At 44.3% G+C, this 20,863-nt stretch overlaps 1 protein-coding gene across 1 annotated transcript in view; it reads right to left on the reverse strand.

Moving 5' to 3' along the window:
- Nucleotides 1-20,063, reverse strand: part of LOC142256804 (cathepsin D-like) — a 43,470-nt gene extending 23,407 nt beyond the window's left edge. The window contains exons 1-5 of the mRNA XM_075328694.1: nucleotides 19,785-20,063; nucleotides 8,829-8,985; nucleotides 7,226-7,349; nucleotides 3,318-3,436; nucleotides 392-591 (exon numbers count right to left, since the gene is read on the reverse strand). Coding sequence (XP_075184809.1) covers nucleotides 392-591; nucleotides 3,318-3,436; nucleotides 7,226-7,349; nucleotides 8,829-8,985; nucleotides 19,785-19,846 — 662 coding nt within the window. The 5' untranslated portion in view covers nucleotides 19,847-20,063. The remainder of the gene's footprint in view (nucleotides 1-391; nucleotides 592-3,317; nucleotides 3,437-7,225; nucleotides 7,350-8,828; nucleotides 8,986-19,784) is intronic.
- Nucleotides 20,064-20,863: the final 800 nt, after the last annotated feature.

Consider the following 20,863-nt stretch of genomic DNA (forward strand, 5'->3'; position numbering starts at 1 on the left):
AATGACCTTAGTTAGTATACCAGTCTGTTGCTAGTGAGTTGTCAGGCTCCTCTGCTCCTGACCCGGTATCCCTGTGTCCGTGACCCTGTTCCTGCCTTCCCATAACTATCTGTCCTGATCGTGCCCACCATACCTGTCCGTACCAGTCTGCCTCAACCATCCTGACTCTACCTATCTGCACCTCTGTCTATATCTGTGTCCATCTTTTGTCCTGTGGTCAGCTGCCACAATCCCGTCACTGCCCTGGGAGTGGTACCTGGTGTCTGCCTCGCGGTAGGCGCTTAGTTAGGCCCCTCCTACTAAAGAGTAAGCCCCGGTCCAGTAGCTCAACTAACCCCGCTCGCCGCCCTTACATTGGCCGCGAGCATTACAGGACTATAACATTTCTCACCTATTCAGGTAAAATGAAAAGACATTCTTCTCAACCAATTTCTGGTGCATCATATTGTCAAACAGCGGCAGGACGCCATCCACGGAGATATGAGGATACCCCATACCGAGGATGCCATCAAACTGGGCGGCAACGAAAACAAACCCCGGCTGCTTTACTGCCTCGGCAAACGTCTGATTCACAACTTGTAGCTCGCCAATCTGTTCAAAGAAACAACATGGTGACAAGGAAATACAACCTAATATATGCGTGCAAAAATTGAAAGAACTAACCACCATTTTTTATTTCTTTAAAAATCTATATATTGTCAGATAGTGTTGGTAAAAACAAGTAAATTTGCAGCCATTCTTGAAATAATAACACTTTTCTCTTTTGTTTACATCTCGTTGCCTAGGCAACCGACCACCATAGCTGTCAAGCTTGTAAGCACTGTGCTGAAGCTGGCAGGGATTAAGAGGTAACCGAACTAAAGCGATCCTGGCCGACTTCAAAACAGCACTTACAAGCTCAGCAGAATAGAGTTTGTAAGCACTTTCTGCCATCTTAACAGTGGTGGTCGGTTTCCAAGGCAACAAAACAAAAAGTGTTAATATCTCCAGAACAGCTGAAAATTTTAACAAGCAGTAAACTGCAAAAATGCTTGTATTTACCAGCACTATATGATGGAGTAACCCTTTAAGGGACTGGATCAATGCTTTTTTTCCAACATGCAAAGGTGGCCGCATAAAGGAATAAGGATGTTGGTCCATACATCATTATAAGACACTGTCGTTTGGTCACCACCGGCCAGATATAGACCGCTCTATAGTGCACATCAGAAACACCAGCCTTGGCTAGAAAACAACATTTCTCGCTCTGTTTTAGTCGGAAGCCACTAAACCATATCATGTAGCATAATGATTAAAATTAATAATGCATGCCAGGCAGCCGACCATTGCAATTTTCAGCACCTCAGCCTCTGGAAAAAAAAAAATATCCATCTTTATTTAATTATGGGAAGCTTATGTTCACCATGGAAGCGCGCACTCCAGAGCTTCTCACCGGTGGTCACATCTATGCAAAAACATGGCTGATGTTTCTGAGGTCCATTGCCTCCAACGCAGAATAAGTGACGCCCTCCAGCAGCTGATGACTCTGAAAATGCTGCCCCGGCGCCCAGAGCAAGGCAAGTAAGTGCCCCCTTCAAATAAATAATGCCTCCAGAGAACCCCCCCTTAAAATAAATAATGACTCCGGAGTGCCCCCTTTTGGAGGTGGAATGTGAAGGAAATAATCTCTTCTAAAATAGTAATGTCACCTTTGTGCCACCTCATGACTAGTCACGAGCCCCCCAGCATGGCAGTGCTCGCTCACCACTACTCAGTGATGTCATTGTGCCACCTGCGTTGGGATGCAGTCTGTGGCCTACAGGTGTCACAAGGAGGATTTTGTAAGCACCACCCACTGTCATGGCAGTGTCAGGATCTGTGGAGACTACAGATTCCGGCACTCTGCCTTCTAACTTCTTTGATGTCTGTGATCAGCACAGGGATATTTGGATGTCAACCCACAGACTTGTAGTTCATAGATAGGCTAGCAAGAGTTAAATCTCTGCTAGTCTTCTTGTTCATTTCCTTTAGTCACATGCTATGGAAGAGCCAGTTACAGTCAATCCCCTCCTATATATGCTGGCTGGACACTTCCATCAGTGACAGCTTTAGCTTGTCTATACTGGTCTGAAGAGGTGGCTTGATCCAGGCTTAAGGCCGTTTTACACGCTGCGATATCGTTACTGATATCGCTAGCGTACGTACCCACCCCCATTGGTTGTGCGTCATGGGCAAATCGCTGCCCGTGGCGCACAACATTGCTCAGACCCGTCACACGGACTGACCTGCCTAGCGACGTTGCTGTAACCGGCCAACCGCCTCCTTTCTAAGGGGGCGGTTCGTTCGGCGTCACAGCGACGTCACTAAGCGGGCGCCCGATCAAAGCGGATGGGCGGAGATGAGCGGCCACCTCCTTCCTTCCTCATTGCGGCCGGGACGCAGGTAAGGAGAGGTTCCTTGTTCCTGCGGTGTCACACGTAGAGATGTGTGCTGCCGCAGGAACGACGAACAACATCGTTACTGCAGCAGCAACGATAATTGAGCTTAGGGGGAATGTCATCGATTAGCAATTTTGGCCGTTTTTGCAACGATTCAAAATCGCTAATAGGTGTCACACGCAGCGATATCGCTAAAGCGCCGGATGTGCGTCACAAAGTCCGTGACCCCAACGAGATCGCTCTAGCGATGTCGTAGCGTGTAAAGCGGCCTTTACTGATGATTTTAGTGCATTATTTCTGTGAGCGGTTGTGGTGTTTACCCTTGTTGTCCTTTTGTTGCTGCCTTACTTCTCTTGCTTTTCTCTTTAGTTTCTTATTGTTTTTTCCTGTGAGTTCGTAGTGTGTCTGAGTTTTGTTTTTTCCCTGTCTGTCTAAAATCTGTGTTTCCATTACACTCCTTCCAATTCCTTCCCTGGGGGAAGAGAACAGATTAGCTCTCTGCTGGAAAATAGCCAGGCATGGGAATCTGGCATCTCCACCCTTAGGGGTATCTCTGATGATAGGGATAACCTAGGGTCCCCTAGCATTAGGGACAATATAGGAGCCCCCTGTCCCTCGCTATCCTGCAGTCACATCATGACAACAGGATGACCTAAATGATCCAAGTCAATTGATGTTATGTTCACACCAAAGTAGTAATATTTTTTTTTCTTTTGAAAGTTTGCATCCCTAAGAATTTATGAACCTTACGAAGATTAAAAATTTAGCTCTGATTTTCAGGGACAGTTTCAGGGATTCAACCTCCTTAGGGGCTTCCACCAACCTGGATCCTGCTCTGCCGGTCCCAATGGCATTGGAGTACCAATGAGAAGATCTCACCTTTAAGCACTTTACACTTACTGTGACTGTATCCCCGCTCAGGAATCCAGTGAGACTTCCAGTTCCATAGTGTATTGAAAATGTTGTATCGTTCCTTTTGTAAGTGCTGGAGGCCCCAGAATTATATCTTTTGTGGAACCCTGCGATAAAGTAAAATAGTAAAAATTATTACACCATCTATATATTAGAAACATTGGATGATGATATTGTGAGAGGACCTTGCACCGCAGCATATTGAGTCTTTATGGGTCCTTGCACGGGCGGTCAATGCTCCCGCATGGTGCCTCCATGAGTGTATGGACTTGTAGGTACACAAATGTACCACCGAATACTAGAAGTACGGTATTACAGATTCATGTAATGCAAACTCAAAATAGCATAAGTCGGACCGTCATGGTTTGCCCCATGTTCGCCCATCCTCTACCCAATTCTAGCCTATAGAGGCCTTATTAATTTTAAACAGGACCTGGCCTAATGTAAGACCTTGTATGTAGACCCTTTTGTTTCTTAACTAACCAAGATCGAGCTGTTGGACCCTCATAGTTTGCTGCATGTTTCCCCATGCTCTACCCAATTTTAGCTTATAGAGTCCATATTACTCTTTAAACAGGATCTGGCCTAATGTAAGATCATGTATGTAGACCCTTTTCTTTCTTAACGAACCAAGAACGGGCCCATCGGACCCTCATGGTTTGCCCATGCTCTACCCAATTCTAGCCTACAGAGTCCATATTAATTTTTAAACAGGACATGGTAAGACTATGTATGTAGAGCTTTTTATTTCTTAACCAACCAACAACGGGGCCATCAGACCCTCATGGTTTGCCCATGCTCTACCCAATTCTAGCCTACAGAGTCCATATTAATTTTTAAACAGCACCTGCTAACACTATGTACTGTATGTAGACCCTTTTCTTTCTTAAGCAACCAAGAATGGGGCCATTGGACCCTCATGATTTTCCAATGCTCTACCCAATTCTAGGCTATAGAGGCCATATTAATTTTATCGGGACCTGGCCTAATGTAAGATCAAGTATGTAGACCCTTTTCTTTCTTAATCAACCAAGCATGGGACCATTGGACCCTCATAGTTTGCCCATGTTCTACCTAATTCTAGCCTATAGAGTCCATATTAATTTTTAAACAGGGCCTGGCCTAATGTAAGACCAGGTATGTAGACCCTTTTCTTTCTTAATCAACCAAGAATGGGGCCATCGGACTCTCATGATTTGCCCATGTTCTACCCAATTCTAGCCTATAGAGTCCATATTAATTTTTAAACAGGGCCTGGCCTAATGTAAGACTATGTATGTAGACTCTTTTCTTTCTTAACCAACCATGAATGGGGCCATCGGACCCTCATAGTTTTCCCATGCTCTACCCAATTCTAGGCTATAGAGGCCATATTAATTTTATCGGGACTTGGCCTAATGTAAGACCATGTATGTAGACCCTTTTCTTTCTTAACCAACCAAGAACGGTCCATTGGACCCTCATGGTTTGCCAATGCGCTACCCAATTCTAGCCTATATAGTCCATATTAATTTTTAAATCGGATCTGGCCTAATGTAAGACCAAGTATGTAGACTTTTTTCTTTCTTAATCTAACCAAGAATGGGGCCATCGGACCCTCATGGTTTGCCCCATGCTCTACCCAATTCTAGCCTATAGAGTCCATATTAATTTTTAAACCGGACCTGGCCTAATGTAAAGACCATGTATGCCGACCCTTTTCTTAACCAACCAAGAATGGGACCATTGGACCCTCATGGTTTTCCCACTTTCTACCCAATTCTAGCCTATAGAGTCCATATTAATTTTTAAACAGGATCTGGCTTAATGTAAGACCATGTATGTGTGACGCCCTGGCAAAACCAGGTAGTCACAAATAGGCCCCTGCACAACACCTTCCCTCACAAGGAAACACACAGCCAACCAGTAAATCCTAGTCACCCCCTTAGGGACAGATAGACACACCAGTGGGCATGACCAGGCAGTTGGAACCCACCCACCCAGGGGTTTAGACAGCCCAGGGCCGGGAAGGCAGAGCAGTTTGTCTTAGAGTTCAGTTTGGAGAGGAGTGTGGGCTGGGGGCTATGTGTAGTCCCAGCCGGAGGAGAAACTCACTGACAGGTACCAGGATAGGAGCCTGGTGCCTTGGCTAGGAGGCAGACAGTGGTCTCCGTCAGCAGGAGACGGGAAGACGGCTTGGTGAATCCGAGGTGGACCAGGACAGGGTTGGAGCCCGCCGGTACTGACACGGGGAACCGACCCGGAAACCGTAGCACAAAGGAGGGTACTTGAACCCTGAAGCCAGGAACCAGAACCTACTGGAACTGGTTAAATAACCGATTGAGGCCAGGACTAGAGGTCCTGTCCCACCCAAAGTCCCTCATAGCAAACAACAGCTCACCAATTAGGGATAAGAGGTCACCGCCAGGGCCCCATAGATCCCATGGGCCAGCGTCTGCGGGCACGGCTCCTTAGGCCACATCCAGCCGGGAGCAGACTCCTACGTTTCAAATTGGGAAGTCTTTTCTACTTAAACAGTGCAGGAAAAGGATAGAGACCACCAGCCGGGTGGGGGGATCCCGAACGCAACCGGCCGCGGCACCGGCCACCACCACCTTGGTTTACTAGAGACTTGTGTGTTTTACTGAAAGTGAGTACACCAACACCCCCTGCGGTCATGATTCCCCCTGCACCAGAGCCATCGGTTCCCGGGGCCAACATCCCTGCCTACAGAGGGGTTAACATCTTGCTGAACAACATCTCCCCCGGGTGCCCCGTAACAGCAGTGGTGGTGTCCCACCTCACCACACACCGTGGGTTGCGTCACAAACCTATTACGGCCTAGCCCGTACATCTATGTCCCCCCATTTTTATTCGTCGTGTCCGCGAGACCCCCGGGTCCGGAGACCCTCGAGCCACTACCCCTGAAGGTCCGGATCTGAGCAGCAACCGGCTGCTGGCACGGGGGTGGCACATATGTAGACCCTTTTCTTTCTTAACCAGCCAAGAACTGGGTCATCGGACCATCATGGTTTGCCCATGTTCTACCCAATTCTAGCCTATAGAGGTCATATTAATCTGGTCTAACGACCCTTCTGCTTCTTAAGGAGACCACCGAATAGCCACGTGGTCACCTCTTATTATCTCCACACCCTCTTAAATTACCGGTGAAGAAGCTGAACCTTCACTTTGGCCATCACTGGTCGTTAAGTAAATATTCCTTAATGCTGTGTTCCTCCTTTCTTGCTTCTAATACATTACATTAGGCCGGCATGAATATTTGAGGACATGGCTTTTCTTTTTTTCGAGGGAGGAGAGAACGGGGAAGGTTTAGTAACGTCATTTTCTCCTAAAGGAAGCAATCTTCCTTTCTGCCTCTTGACTGATTTCTTATTGTATAGCTTGCTAAGGAGGATTTAAAACAGAGTGCTAAACCATTTAAGTGCTTTGATATCCTGTGTTTCCTTCAAAACATTTTTATTATTTTTTTTTTGCAGTGACTGCACCATTGAAATAGAATTTAAATGAACCTCCGGATAAGTATCTGAAGCCGTATATCTAAACAACCATAGATCAGAAGAGGAGAGATGCAAAGGCCGCGTCCCGGCTCGCTCTGTGAAGTGTTCCCTGTTCCTCTGACTGATGATCTATTCCCCGTGAGGGTCCAAGAGTAAATAATAATCCGCCGAAATCTCAGAACGGTAACTAATATGGAAGGTGAAAAAAACCCATCAAACTATATCTGGACCATGATCGGGGCATAATTGGCCCCGGGAGGCCATATTTATTTCTTGATGAAGTTCTGTAAATAGATAATTCATTAATAAATAAAGAACTCGGAGTGGTTTCCTTTAGAGAGGAATTAAGATGCTTAAATGTGACATGGAGGTGACAATCCCGCCTGCTTTATTACTCACAACAGGCTATGTCGAAGAAGGAGCAACGGACGGAGGGAACCCAGAGGTTGGAGGAGCCCGTGTCAAAGATGACCGTAAACATCTGCGGAGGCGTTCCAATGGAGATCTCCCCATAATACTGGGCCTACGAGACAGAAGGAAAAGTGGTGAGAGGGTGTACATGTAAAAAATAAATCTTTAACTATACATTAGTTATCTTGCACTGATCCTACATTCAGTGGTGTAGAGTTCGATGGGATCTGGTGCAGAATTTGGACCTAGGCATCCCCCTTAAGTTGGTCAGATGTAAGTATATGTATGTATACATTTAGCATTCTATAAAGACATATGAGTTACCCCCCCTATTATGTACTAATGTCCCCAACCCTGTTCTAATGTCCCCATCCTGGTATACATGCCCCCATCCTGGTATCTCCCCCATCCTAGTATATGTGTTCCCCATTTTAGCCCCTATTCTGGTGTGTGTATATACTGTATAACCCCATTCTGGTAAAAATGTCCCCATCCTGGTATATATGACACCATCCTGATATATTTGTTACCATCCTGGGCCCCTCCTGGCATCTACTATCCCCCTCCTAGTATATACTGTCCACCTCCTAGTTCTCTCCTGGTGTATACAGTCCTTCAGCTGGGCCCCTCCTGGTATATACTGTCCCCTTCCTGGTATATGTTTCCATCCTGATATATATGTGCCCATACCTTGCCCCTCCTGGTATATACTCTCCTTCTCCTGGGGCCCTCCTGGTATATACTGTCCCTCTCATATCTACTTTCTCCCTCTTGGGGTCCTCCTGATGTATACTGTTCCCCTGCTGGGCCCCTCTTGGTATATACTGTTCCTTTCCTGGTATATATCTCACTATCCTGGTATATATGTCCCCATCCTGGGCCACTCCTGGTATCTGCTGTCGCCCTCCTGGTATATACTGTCCCCTTCCAGGTATATACTGTCCCCCTACTGGGGCCCTCCTGTTGTATACTGTCTGCCTGCTGGGCCCCTCCTGGTATATACTGTCCCTCTTCTGGTATTAACTGTCCCCTTCCTGGTATATATTGTCCCCCTCCTGGTATATACTGTCCCCTTCCTGGTATCTACTGTCCCCCTCCTGGTATATATGTCCCCATCCTGGAAAATATGTCTCCATTCTGTATTATGCAAAAAACAACAACACTGTACTCACCCTCCTTGGCTCCCACATTGTGCCACGTACTCCTTTGTAGCCAGCGCACAGTGGCCGGCAGCTTTCTTCAGTGTCGGTGCTATTGCAATGCATGACGTCATTGCCATGCACCACCCTCAGTCACTGGGATGCAGAGAAAAGCTTTCGGCAACATGTATCGCAGTGCAGGGACCCGATGGGTCTCTGCACCGCGATGCAGTTCAGCTGGATATACAGCCTCGGACAAGTGCAGGTATGTGATTTTCAGTCATTACGGTAGTAGCATTGCTTGAAACAAATATAAAATATACAAAACCATGATGCACATAGATGACTTGAGCTTATGACTAATATCCTAGGGGTTCCAATAATATCTATCAGCCCTGGAAATCCAAAACTGACACATGTTCATAAGTTGTTGTTTTTTTTGTTCTTCTTACATCCAAGTAGTTGGTGAGTTTTTCTGGTATTTGTATCAAATTATTATTTGACTTTTGTTTCCCACTTTTATTTTCCAAACGTTGGCTCTCCAGCTCCTCTGTGGTCACATGGTCACTCAGCGCACGTCTGATGGATTGGAACTTCTTGAGTGGAATCCTAAAACACAAAGAAATGTATTGTGATTTGAATAGCCTCACAATGCCCCATCTTATATCCGGATTTAGGGGTACTTTACACGCTGCGACATTGCTACCGATATATCGTCGGGGGTCACGTTGTTAGTGACGCACATCCGGCACCGGTAGTGACATCGCAACGTGTAAATTCTGCAAGACAGACATTAGTGTGAAGGTATAGTAGCCTGGTTTCATTAAACCTGTTGTAAAGAGCCTTGGTATAATGGCGCAATGTATGAAGAAGACTGTGAGCTTTTAATAGGGCATCTATAGACAGACTGTCACGGGTGTGTCATGGGTGACAGATAGTCATGTGGTTTCTGGCAATAGAAGGTCACAGCGTTTGGCTGCGCAGAATGCTCCTTGACTTTCTATTGTTCCTGATGTCAGTAATCATTGGTATAGGTAGCTTTCCTGCTGGATTCATCTCTCCCCTTTTGGACCCAGCAGGAGCTTGCCTTCCACTCAGCTGCTGACCATCAGCATTATCTTGGTGCTTAAATACTCCAGCCTTCCTTGGACTGGTGCTGGGGATATTTTTCAGTTTCTTCAAGCCTTGGTTGGTTCCCCTTGTGTCGTCTATAGTGTTTAGTTGGGTTGACGTAGAGCTCATACCACCCATTCCCTTGGTCAAAATAAAATATCAGAGACAAAGTCATGGGAATGTCATGGCAGTTGAGGTCAAAGACAGAATTATGAGCCAAGATTAGGGACTAGTAATGAGGCAAGAAGCAGGGATTAACCAAGCGGCAGACCAGAGACAGCATAACTAATAACTGGCAACCCTAGTATGAAGCTGGTAAATTAGTTAGGATGTGGTGCTGCCCATTGGCCAGAGCAGGAAGCTGATTTCTCCTGTTGGAGAGCACACCCACCCATTCAACTAGAGGTTACATCCATGGAGGAGCTGTTGGCCGGTATGGTGAGCTGGCAGAGAATAGTTATCACACTAAGTCAAAACCAGAAAAAGCTGAGGTTGGTCAAAATAAAATATCAGAGACAAAGTCATGGGAATGTCAAGGCAGTTGAGGTCAAAGTCAGAATTATGAGCCAAGATTAGGGACTAGTAATGAGGCAAGAAGTAGGCATTAATCAAGCAGCAGACCCGAGTTAGTATAACTAATAACTGGCAACTCTAGTATGAAGCTGGTAGTTTAATTAGGGTGTGGTGCTGCCCCATTGGCCATAGCATGAAGCTGATTACTCCTGTTGGAGAGCACACCCACCTATTCAGCCAGAATATACTGCATTACAGGTCCAAGCCACACCAGTATCTCTGGATGGACTAAGCCTGCACCGCTCAGACCTTCTGGTCATGATGTGTACTCCATCACTACCACTGCCCAAAAAATATAAATACTGGGTCAGTGCCTGGTGAAAGAAGCAGACTTCAATGGAGCAGGTACACAGAGGAGATGAGTTCCGGATGGGGAAAGGGAAGGCGATGGCTATAAAAAGGGGACTTCCTTAAGTCACCAGTTGATGAATGTACATGATCCAGTCTAAGCTCTTAGGAGCTGGCTAGGGGGTCAGAACCAGGATGCCTTGTGGACTCGGTCTAGGGACTTTGGCTCCGACTACAGGATCACTTGGCTACATGGCTTCAATCTAGGGACTTCGATTCCGATTGGAGACCATATTCACAGTGTAGGGATTTCGACTCCGGCTGCCAGGATTATATCATCGTACCAGAGACTACTTAAGGAAGAAATCCAGGTTGGGACAATCCAGTCACCTGACTATAGACTTTGCGGACCTCAGCCAGCTTCCTAAATCTGGCGTTATTCCAGTCACGGTGGGTGCCCGCCAAAAGTGGGGTGCTTCTGGATTGGAGTAAGTGGCCCTGGAAGCTCTGAAACACGGACATTCTAAATCCCTGGTGAGCCAGCGGAAGGGGGAGACTCTGTTGCCTGTTACATTTGTGTGTTTTGCTGGTTATGTGTTATGTGCCATTAATATTTTGGGGATCCAATAAAGTCTTAATATTATGATTCCCTCACCCTGTGTTGTCTGAGTAGTGTTCCACCCACGGTTAAGGAGGTTGTGCGTTCAGTTGGGATGAGCCCTGAGCCACGCTGTCTTTCTAAAGGCGGCTGGGCCAGCGGACAAGAGCACCCACTGAGCCCCGTGTCTCCACAGCAACTACCTCAGCAGCACTTCCATCACTCTTCAACAGTCTATGTATCATTTTACTCAGCAGTAGAGACAGATAGGTGACTCTTGGACGAAAGGTTCACAATTGCAACATTTTGCTACCACTTGCGACAGTATGCTGATATCTGAAAGTCTTCTGGCAACTTCCTCAGCAGCACTTCCATCACTCTTCAACAGTCTATGTATCATTTTACTCAGCAGCGGAGACAGATAGGTGACTCTTAGATGAAAGGTTCACACTTGCAACATTTTGCAAGCACTTGCGACAATATGCTGCTGACATCTGCAAGCCTGCTGGCAACTTCCTCAGCAGCACCTCCATCACTCTTCATCAATTTATATGTCACTTTATTCAGCAGCACAGCGCAAACTCTGGTCACAACTCCCCTCAAGGTCGTCTCTCTAGCAATATTTTGTCTTGCACATTGCACACACTTGTGGCCAACCTTTCTTAGTTACCACATAAACGTATCTGCACACATGGAAGTCAGTATCCTAGCCATCTCTACCAGATCAGGCTGGCCCTTTCTAAGCCCTAGAGTTTTGTACCTTAATGGCAAGTACTCACCTTTGCTGATAGCGATCTAGTAGCCTTGCTTAAGCTGTTTGACCCCTACCGGTGGAAAAGACCCTTTTATGCTCCTTGAGTACTACAAAGGGCTTAAGGACCCATTCCGGGCTGGCCACACACTAAACCATGACTCAGTTGTCTTACCATCAGGCCAGTGCACAGGTCTTGATCATCTTGTAGAGATTTCTGATATTATATAAGATATTTTTCACTTTTTTGACCTTAAAAAACAAATTCCATGCAGTTTTACTATCCCGTAATTTCATCACTTTCATCACACCAGCCAGAAAGGTTTTATATTCTTACAGTCCCTTGCCAAATATTTGCAAGAGAAGCAGATGTCCCAATGTAAGGAGTACGTCTCTTAAAATGATTGCATTATAAATAATACAGAATGCATATCTAATGTATCGGGTAAATGGATAGATATTGAGTGTGTCCTCACCGGACTTCCATTTGGTCTTGTTATAAAGCAATGTGTCACACCTCCGAAGGACAGTGGACAAATCAAAGACACTTATTGTCAAGTAGCTGAGCTTGACGTCTGACCCTGGCCTCCTTGAAACTTGAAGCTCTTAAAGCAAAAGTATGGTCACCTTAGGTCATACATACAACGCACAATGTAAATGCCAGGGCCTTGCAAAGAGGGGGCCAAATTCAAATTTTGTAAGAACATTTTGGGACTTCCCAATATTGAGGGAGAAACAAGGGTTAAGGAATGGCCCAAGGGTCAAAAAAAAGGGTGTGGAGGTGAGAAACAAACACCAGCCCTTCTGTCATGGAATCAACACTACAGACAGGGGAAAATGTCCAAGGGTCTCCACTAGTGGGCTTTCATCAAACAGTGGCACCATAATGGGGGTTCATTACGATCTTTGCTATAACCTTCTCATCTATGTTTGTCACAGTATGTTTTTCCGTCGACACAGTATGCTTTTACTTACTGGTGGTTGTAGTACTTTGTTCCTATGAGCAGTTGTGGTGTAAACCTTTATTGTCCTTTGTTGCTGCCTTCCTTCTCTTGCTTTTCTCCTTAGTTTCTTACTGTATGTTCCCGTGAGTTTGCAGTGTGTCTGAGTTTTGTTTTTTCCCTGTCTGTCTTTATCTCTGTTGTATTATTTTCACAAGGAGGTTTTTACAAGCATCACTGTGTATCATGGTGGCATCAGGATCTGTGGAGACTACAGATTCTGGCAATCTGCTTGCTAACGTCTCTGATGTCTGTGATCAACGCAGACAGACTCGACCCACAGACTTGTAATTCATAGGCAGGCTAGCAAGAGTTAATCTCTGCTGGGCTGCTTGTTAATCTACTTTGATCATCTTCACTCCCTTCCTATATATGCTGAAAGGATGCTTCCGTTAATGCCAGTTATAGCTTTTCTATACTGGTCTGGTGAGGTATTGTGATCCAGACTTACTGGTGGTTGTAGTACTTTATTGCTGTGAGCGGTTGTGGTGTAAAGTCTTGTTGTCCTTTGTTGCTGACTTCCTTCTCTTGTTTTTCTCCCAAGTTTCTTACTCTTACAGTGAGTTTGCAGTGTGTCTGAGTTTTGGTTTTGCCCTGTCTGTCTTTATCTGTGTTACTATCACACTTCTGCCCATTCCTTCCCTGGAGGGAGGGGAAGCAGATTAGCTTTAGTCAGGAGAATAGCCAGTCACGGGACTCCGGCATCTCCACCATCAGGGGTAATCTGGAAGTTAGAGATAGCCTAGGGTCCCCTAGTGTGAGGGTCAAAATAGGAGTCTCCTGTCACTTACTATCCTACACTCACATAGTGACATTTATCAAATAAAGGGTAAATTTCATTAATGCAAAAAAAAAAATAAAAAATGATTACTAGTAATTATCGTTATGATTCCAAAACAATCAGTTCTTGGATGGTAAATTTTTAGGGATGTGTTTCAAATTTTTCAGAGTGATTATAGCCCAATGGGGCATTTTCAAGCCATGTGTTAGGATGGATGATGAGACGAGGAGTTGTAGAAATAGCCCTTTAAAAAATGTTTAGTGATTTTGGTGAAAAAAATGGAAGACCTCTTGTACTTTCATAATATTTGGAAAATCTTCCAGGAGCCACAGACGCTTTTTGAGACCTCCCAAAGAGCAGCCATTTTTATGTCTGTGAGTCCAGAAGCGGAAGAATGAACATGGTCTATCAGAAAGTTGGCTTGGTTATGCAGATAAAAAAATGTGCCATAATCATTCTTAACCCCCCCCCCAAAAAAAAACAACAACTTCAAATAGTTGACAAGTATGGTTTTAGGGTGTTACCACTGACTGACCTGGGAATGTGCAATTAATCCCTTAACTTTCTAATACCCTCTCGGAATTTACCTTTTTATCCACCCTAGACCAATAATGACTAAAAATAATGAATTGGGAACCGTATGGTTTGTTTTTTGCCCAAAACCCCACTGTCACAGTTCAGATATGCGAAACATCTTGTGCTCTATGTTCTACCATGTTTTCATGCCGAGCCAGTACTCCGTTGCGCAGAGTGTTTTGCAGGTTTAGATGCTCTGCTGTTTGTCTTGAGCTCCTGTGGATGGGTTGTTTCTCAACACTGGGTCCTAGGCTGGTGCTGGAAGGTGTTGTCTCAGATGCTCCTCGTTCCGGGTGATTGCTCTGCTTCATCAGGGAGCATGCTCACCCGGAATGTCGCCAGTTGTATTGCATGGTTCCACAGTAAGTGCTCTTGGCTCACATTTCTGTACAGTTATCTGATCTTGGCTTCCCGACCATGGACTGTAGTTCATTCTGCTCTACCCGCCTCCCTGACTTTGTTGTTACTGCCTGGCTTCTGACCTCAGACCTTCTCCTGACCACGTCTCCTCCTGCTCCCTGTATCCTATACGTACTCTACTGGAATCCTGACCCTCGGCCTGTATCTTGATCTCATCTCTGCCTGCTCCCTGTGTCCTGTCGTGTCCTCCTGGTTCCTGATCCCGGCTTGTTTGACTACCTCTCCATTCACATTGCACTCAAGTAGTATCTAGTGCCAGATAGTGTCGAGCATCACACCCACTTTTTTTTCTATAACTGGCGTTCTACTACCTTCTGATTTCAAGTTTCTTTTTTCATGAATATATCAGGGAGTACAGATCTGCCATAGACAGATATATGTGACAAGGGACGGAATGAGGTTAAGGGACAGGAAGTCTGTAAAAACTTTCCCCAACTTATCGCACTTCATCTAAAGATGTGAAAAAGTTAAGAAACATGAGCTTAAGATTTGCATAGAGCTGGCCTTATATGATGTTTTTCATGGTTTCAGAAAAGCAAAGGGTACAGAAAAGTTTTGAATTTACAAGTAATTTTGTTTTATACCGAACTCGGAAAAGTTGAAGTAATCAACATATTATATGGAACTACCTGGAACATGCAAGTGAAAAACCATATTCTAAGAACCTCATGTTTTGGCTTGTTGCAAAGGAAATAGAGGCGTTAACAATACTCAAAGTTATTACTATTCCTGATCTATACACTGGAGATCAAAATTAGAGAAAAACAAAAAATTTCCTAAATGTTAAGGTCATTGTGTCGTCCTACACTTGTGGTCAAAATTGTTGGTCCCCCTCATTTAATGAAAAAAAACCCACAATGGTCACAGAATTAACTTGAATCTGACAAAAGTAATAATAAATAACAAAATCTTTGAAAATGAACAAATGATAGTCAGACATCGCTGCTTTTCTGCTTCTACAGAATTAAAAAAAAATAAAACTCATGAAACAGGCCTGGACAGAAATGATGGTATCCCTGAAAATAATGTGACAATAGGGTCATGTTAAATCAAGATGTGTCCACTAATTACCATCACAGGTGTCTACAATCTTGTAATCAGTCAGTGGGCCTGTATATAGGGCTATAGATACTCACTGTGCTGTTTGGTGACATGGTATGTACCACACTCAACATGGACCAGAGGAAGTGAAGGAAAGAGCTGTCTCAGGAGATTAGAAAGAAAATTATAGACAAGCATGTTATAGGTAAAGGTTATAAGACAATCTCCAAGCAGCTTGATGTTCCTGTGACTACAGTTGGAGATATTATTCAGAAATTTAAGATCCATGGGACTGTAGCCAACCTCCCTGGACGTGGCCGCAGGAGAAAAATTGATGACAAATCAAAGAGACGGATAATACGAATGGTAACAAAAAAGCCCAGAAAAACTTCTAAAAAGATTATAGGTGAACTTCAAGCTCAAGGAACATCAGTGTCAGATCGCACCATCTGTCGTTGTTTGAGCCAAAGAGGACTTCATGGGAGATGACCAAGGAGGACACCTTTGTTGGAAAAAAATCATAAAAAAGCTAGGAATTTGCCAAACTGCATGTTGACAAGCCACAAAGCTTTTGGGAGAATGTCCTATGGACATATGAGGCAAAAACACAACTTTTTGGCAAGGTACATGAGCTCTATGTTCACAGGTGGAAAAATGAAGCATATAAAGAAAATAACACTGTCCCTACTGTGAAACATGGAGGAGGCTCTGTTATGTTGTGGGGCTGCTTTGCTGCATCTGGCACAGGGTGTCTTGAATCTGTGCAGGGTACAATGAAATCTCAAGACTATCAAGTGATTCTAGAGAGAAATGTGCTGCCCAGTGTCAGAAAGCTTGGTCTCAGTCGCAGGTCATGGGTCTTGCAACAGGATAATGACCCCAAAACACACAGCTAAAAACACCCAAGAATGGCTAAGAGGAAAACATTGGACTATTCTGAAAAGGCCTGAACTAAATCCTTTGAAAGAGCTGAAACATGGCGTCTGGAAAAGGCAACCTTCAAACAAGAGACAACTGGAGCAGTTTGCTCTTGAGGAGCGGCCAAAATACCTGTCCAGAGGCGCAGAAGTCTCATTGACAGTTACAGGAATCGTTTAATTGCAGTGATTGCCTCAAAAGGTTGTGTAGTAAAATATTAGGTTAAAGAGGAGGAGGAGGAGGAGGATGAGGAGGATGAGGAGGAGGAGGAGGAGGAGGAGGGTGCCATCATTTCTGTGCAGGCCGATTTCATGAGTTTTATTTTTTTAAAAATTCAGTAGAAGCAGAAAAGCAGCAATGTCTGACTTACATTTGTTAATTTTCATATATATTTTATTTACTATTACTTTTGTCAGATTTAAGTTATTTCTGTGACCATTGTGGGTTTTTCTTTCATTAAACGAGGGGTACCGACAATTTTGACCACGTATGTATGTGATTATATCCTAACATGAGGAAACTCGCAGGATTTTAAGATTATTTCATGAACTGAATTTAGTGTAAAGCACATAATAAAATGTAAATGAGACAAATGAAAAAGAACACTGATCAAAATTAGAGGACACTTTCAGATTCCTGCAAGTGCTAATTCCCTTAATTTTCTGACAAACCCTATGTAACTTGCAGCCTAACTTTCCAGTTTGCATTGACTTTTCAAAAATGGTGTGCCGTTCCAAAGTGACTGAAACCCTCCAGCAGCAGGTTGTCCAGATGAAGGCCAAAGGGGTGACCCTATCAGCCATAGTAAGAGAAGTTGGCTGCTCCAAGTCTGTAATTTTGAGAATATTGCATCTTTACAACTTCACAAACTCTTTCAAATCCCCCAAGAAGGCTCGTCGCCCTTGAAAGACAAATGCAAGAGAGGACAGTATAATGTGGAGACTCCCCATGGGTAATCATTTCAACACTGCAGCTGGAATTGCTCGCCAGTTCAGCACTGAACAGGGTAAGGATCTGTCTCGTCATACAGAGTCACGACGTTTAAGAGCATTTGGACTGAATGCCCACTCTGCAGTGACCGAACCTCTCATTAGCAGAAAGAATCAAAAGGCTAAACTCACCTTTGGTGAGGAGCATGTTGCGCAGACAGAGGAGAAATGTCCACAGTTCATTTTAGTGATGGAAGCAAGTTTAATTTATTTAGGTCTGATGGGAGACATTATGTTCATCAACAAACTGGGGAAAGCCTGCACCTAAAGTGTGTTAAGAAGTCAGTGAAAGGTGGTGGAGGAAGAGTCATGGTTTGGGGAATGTTTTCTGCAGCAGGAGTTGGACCTCTCATACATACGTGGCAGAGTGAATGCAAGTGTGGATCAGAACCTTCTTCAACAACACGTGGTTCCTTACTTGCATTCATCACTCAATCAGCCAGCAATTTTCATGCAGGACAATGCCCCCTGTCACACAGCGAAACGGGTAAAGTAGTTCCGTGAAACAGAAAACACAGCCCAGAGTCCTGATCTAAACCCAATAGAAAACCTCTGGAAAATCCTTGGTGACAAAGTTATGGCCAAGAAACTCACAATAGTCAAAGAACTGTGGAAGAGACTGGAAGAAGAGTGGACCAAAATCCCACCAGAGCAGTGTGAGAGACTAGTGATGTCCTGTGGCCACAGATGCTGAAATCAGTCAAAGCACAGGCCTGTACACGTCCTACTGATTAGTGACTGTTGTTACATGTAGAAAATGTACTTAATCTTTCTCTGTGCTACAGTCATTGCCGTTCTCCAATTATCATCATCACGTTTTTGGCAAAAGAAATATTTATGTTGATAAACTTTGGATCTTTTGTAAAACCCTGTTCTAGTGGCATGGCGCACACCTTACAAAAAACCTTCAAATGTTCAGCAATGTTGATTAAATTATTTCTGAAAAAAGCAAGTGATCATATATTGTTCTCTAATTTTGATCTCCAATCCGTGCGGCTAGTACTGGGGCGACAACACACAGCCGCCGAGGAGACTCAGACCGCTGCATCAGGCGGCTCAACAGCGCCCCCCTGACAGCTGCACCCGGGGCAGCTGCCCCGCAAGCCCCCCCCTAGATACGCCTCTGCCAATGTACATATTTCTGAACTCGATGCTTAAAACAAATAACTAAGATATTACTATTATTTATTTATATATTTCTGAACTCGATGCTTAAAGCAAACGACTAAGTTATTACTATTATTCATCTATATATTTCTGAACTCGATGCTTAAAGCAAACGACTAAGTTATTACTATTATTCATCTATATATTTCTGAACTCGATGCTTAAAGCAAACGACTAAGTTATTACTATTATTCATCTATATATTTCTGAACTCGATGCTTAAAGCAAACGACTAAAATATAAAAATAACCACAAAAAAAATATCAAGGATTTGCTTTGTTTGGAGTCGATTTTTGCTTTGCTACTTTAGTTTTTCCCTCCCTTTCTTCCAAAAGACATAACTGTTTTCTCTGTTGCCATTTTTTTTTTGTGAAACCAGTTATACTGTAATTTTGAATGACACCAATCACTTTACCATATAATGTACTGAAACATGGTAAAAAAAAAAAAAAATTGCTTGGTAACTAGACAAGGTCTCTACTGTTTACTTTGTCCTGCAATTTTTAGTGCTGTAACACTTCCATAGGTCAGTATCAAGCCCTATGTGGCGCCATAGTGGGTGCAAGAGTTGGAGTCACACTTGGACCCTGGGGTGAGGTGCAAAAGGTCTCTTTGACTCATATGAAAAGACCAATACTGTTAAGACCTGTTAAAGTTGGGGTCCTTGTTGGAGATTTTGCATTGGGCTCCAGAAGCATAGAATTACGCCCCTGCTCCATAACGCTCCTCCTGCAAGCTGACAGCCAGGGTCAAACATTGCTGCCCCATATAGCCACCTACCAAATATCACCCATAAAAGGGACATCACAAAAAGGAACAAAAGGTAGGGATACGCCAAATATTACAAATATCAACACAAAGGGGGAAAAAGCAAAAACACACGAATTCAGATGTCCGTGAAACACAGTCTAGCCGTGGGTCTCCTGACCGATCTTGGCACATCCGAAGACCCATGGTCAGTCTGTCCAATGCGGTCTGACCATAGGCACAATCAGGAGACCCATGGTCTTTGCTCAGTGTTTGACGGACATCTGAATAAGAATTAATAGGGGTTACTCGATTAGCCGCATCTTACAGGTATTGCAGGACTGGACTCAATTCACTCTTTGGGGCTGCACTGTTAAGTGGTTTTGCCAGTGATGGAGTAAAGGCAAGTAACACACATAGTCTTTGCATATAAACCATCACTTACCGAATCAGCGCCTTTGTGCTCCACGCGAGAAAGAAAAGCAGAAAAATTATCTGAATCTTCATTGTTCTTCTCGCTGTGTTTTCGGGCAGGGCAGTCACCCAGGAGCTCACTTTGTGCCTCTGCTCGCCTCGCTTCCTCTGTGGTTTGCACAGTCAACTTTTGATATTTTTGTGAAGCGTGTGCTCAGTTTTTCTGGAGGTAGTCACAGTATAACGAGCTTCTCTGTGTCACACAATTGGTCCTCGCCATTGTCACTCCGTGGTCCGGACGTTTGGATGATAATTGTCTAACGAGTGCACATGACTAATCATGAGATGAAGCTGCTGACGGTCAATGAGCTCAATAGTGGAAAGGGAGTGGGTCGTGTCTAATTAACCCTTCAACATGGTTACAGCTGCCAGATGTTTTTTTTGTTATTTCTTTTATATATGTATAATAATTGTAAAAGTGGATTCGAAACCCATAGGGAAATCTGCTAGAAAAGTCATAGCCAACCTGACCCCTGAAGACATACCTTCATGTGCTGCATTTTTTCCGCAACTGTTAGCATCAAAATACGCAACAGCAATCTGCTCGGATTATTGTTTTTATTGGGTTTCCCTTTTTAGTGTACATCTGCAGCAGCATTTTTTATGCATTTTTTGTATGTACAGAAATCCTTGTATTCGGTAATCAATAACGCATTTGCATTTTTTACATACATTTTTTTCAGGCTCTCCATAGAAGCTTAGTGGGGAAAAAACATAACAAAGTTCAAAAGTGTCTTTACCTGAGTAGGCTTGTTTGGGGGAGGCCCTGGGTCCCATGGGCTTCACCAGGGAGCTGTGGCATCGATGCAGGATCAAATTCCAGCTGGCTCCCCTGTCCTCCCTTCTAACACTGTTCCTTTTCAGGCCCCATCTTTCGCAGTCTATGGTCAGTGGGCAGTGGCGGGTCTCTTCTGCTCTCGAGACCTGGTAGATCCACTAACGAGGAGGATAAGAGCCTTTGCTGACCTTTACCACAAATTTAAGGTCCCCCCAACCGCTTCTTCTCATATCAGCAAATAGCCCTTTACTTCTCAGCAAACATGGGGTCTG

The sequence above is a fragment of the Anomaloglossus baeobatrachus genome, chromosome 11 (genome assembly GCF_048569485.1).
Source record: "Anomaloglossus baeobatrachus isolate aAnoBae1 chromosome 11, aAnoBae1.hap1, whole genome shotgun sequence".
Taxonomy (NCBI): Eukaryota; Metazoa; Chordata; class Amphibia; order Anura; family Aromobatidae; genus Anomaloglossus; species Anomaloglossus baeobatrachus.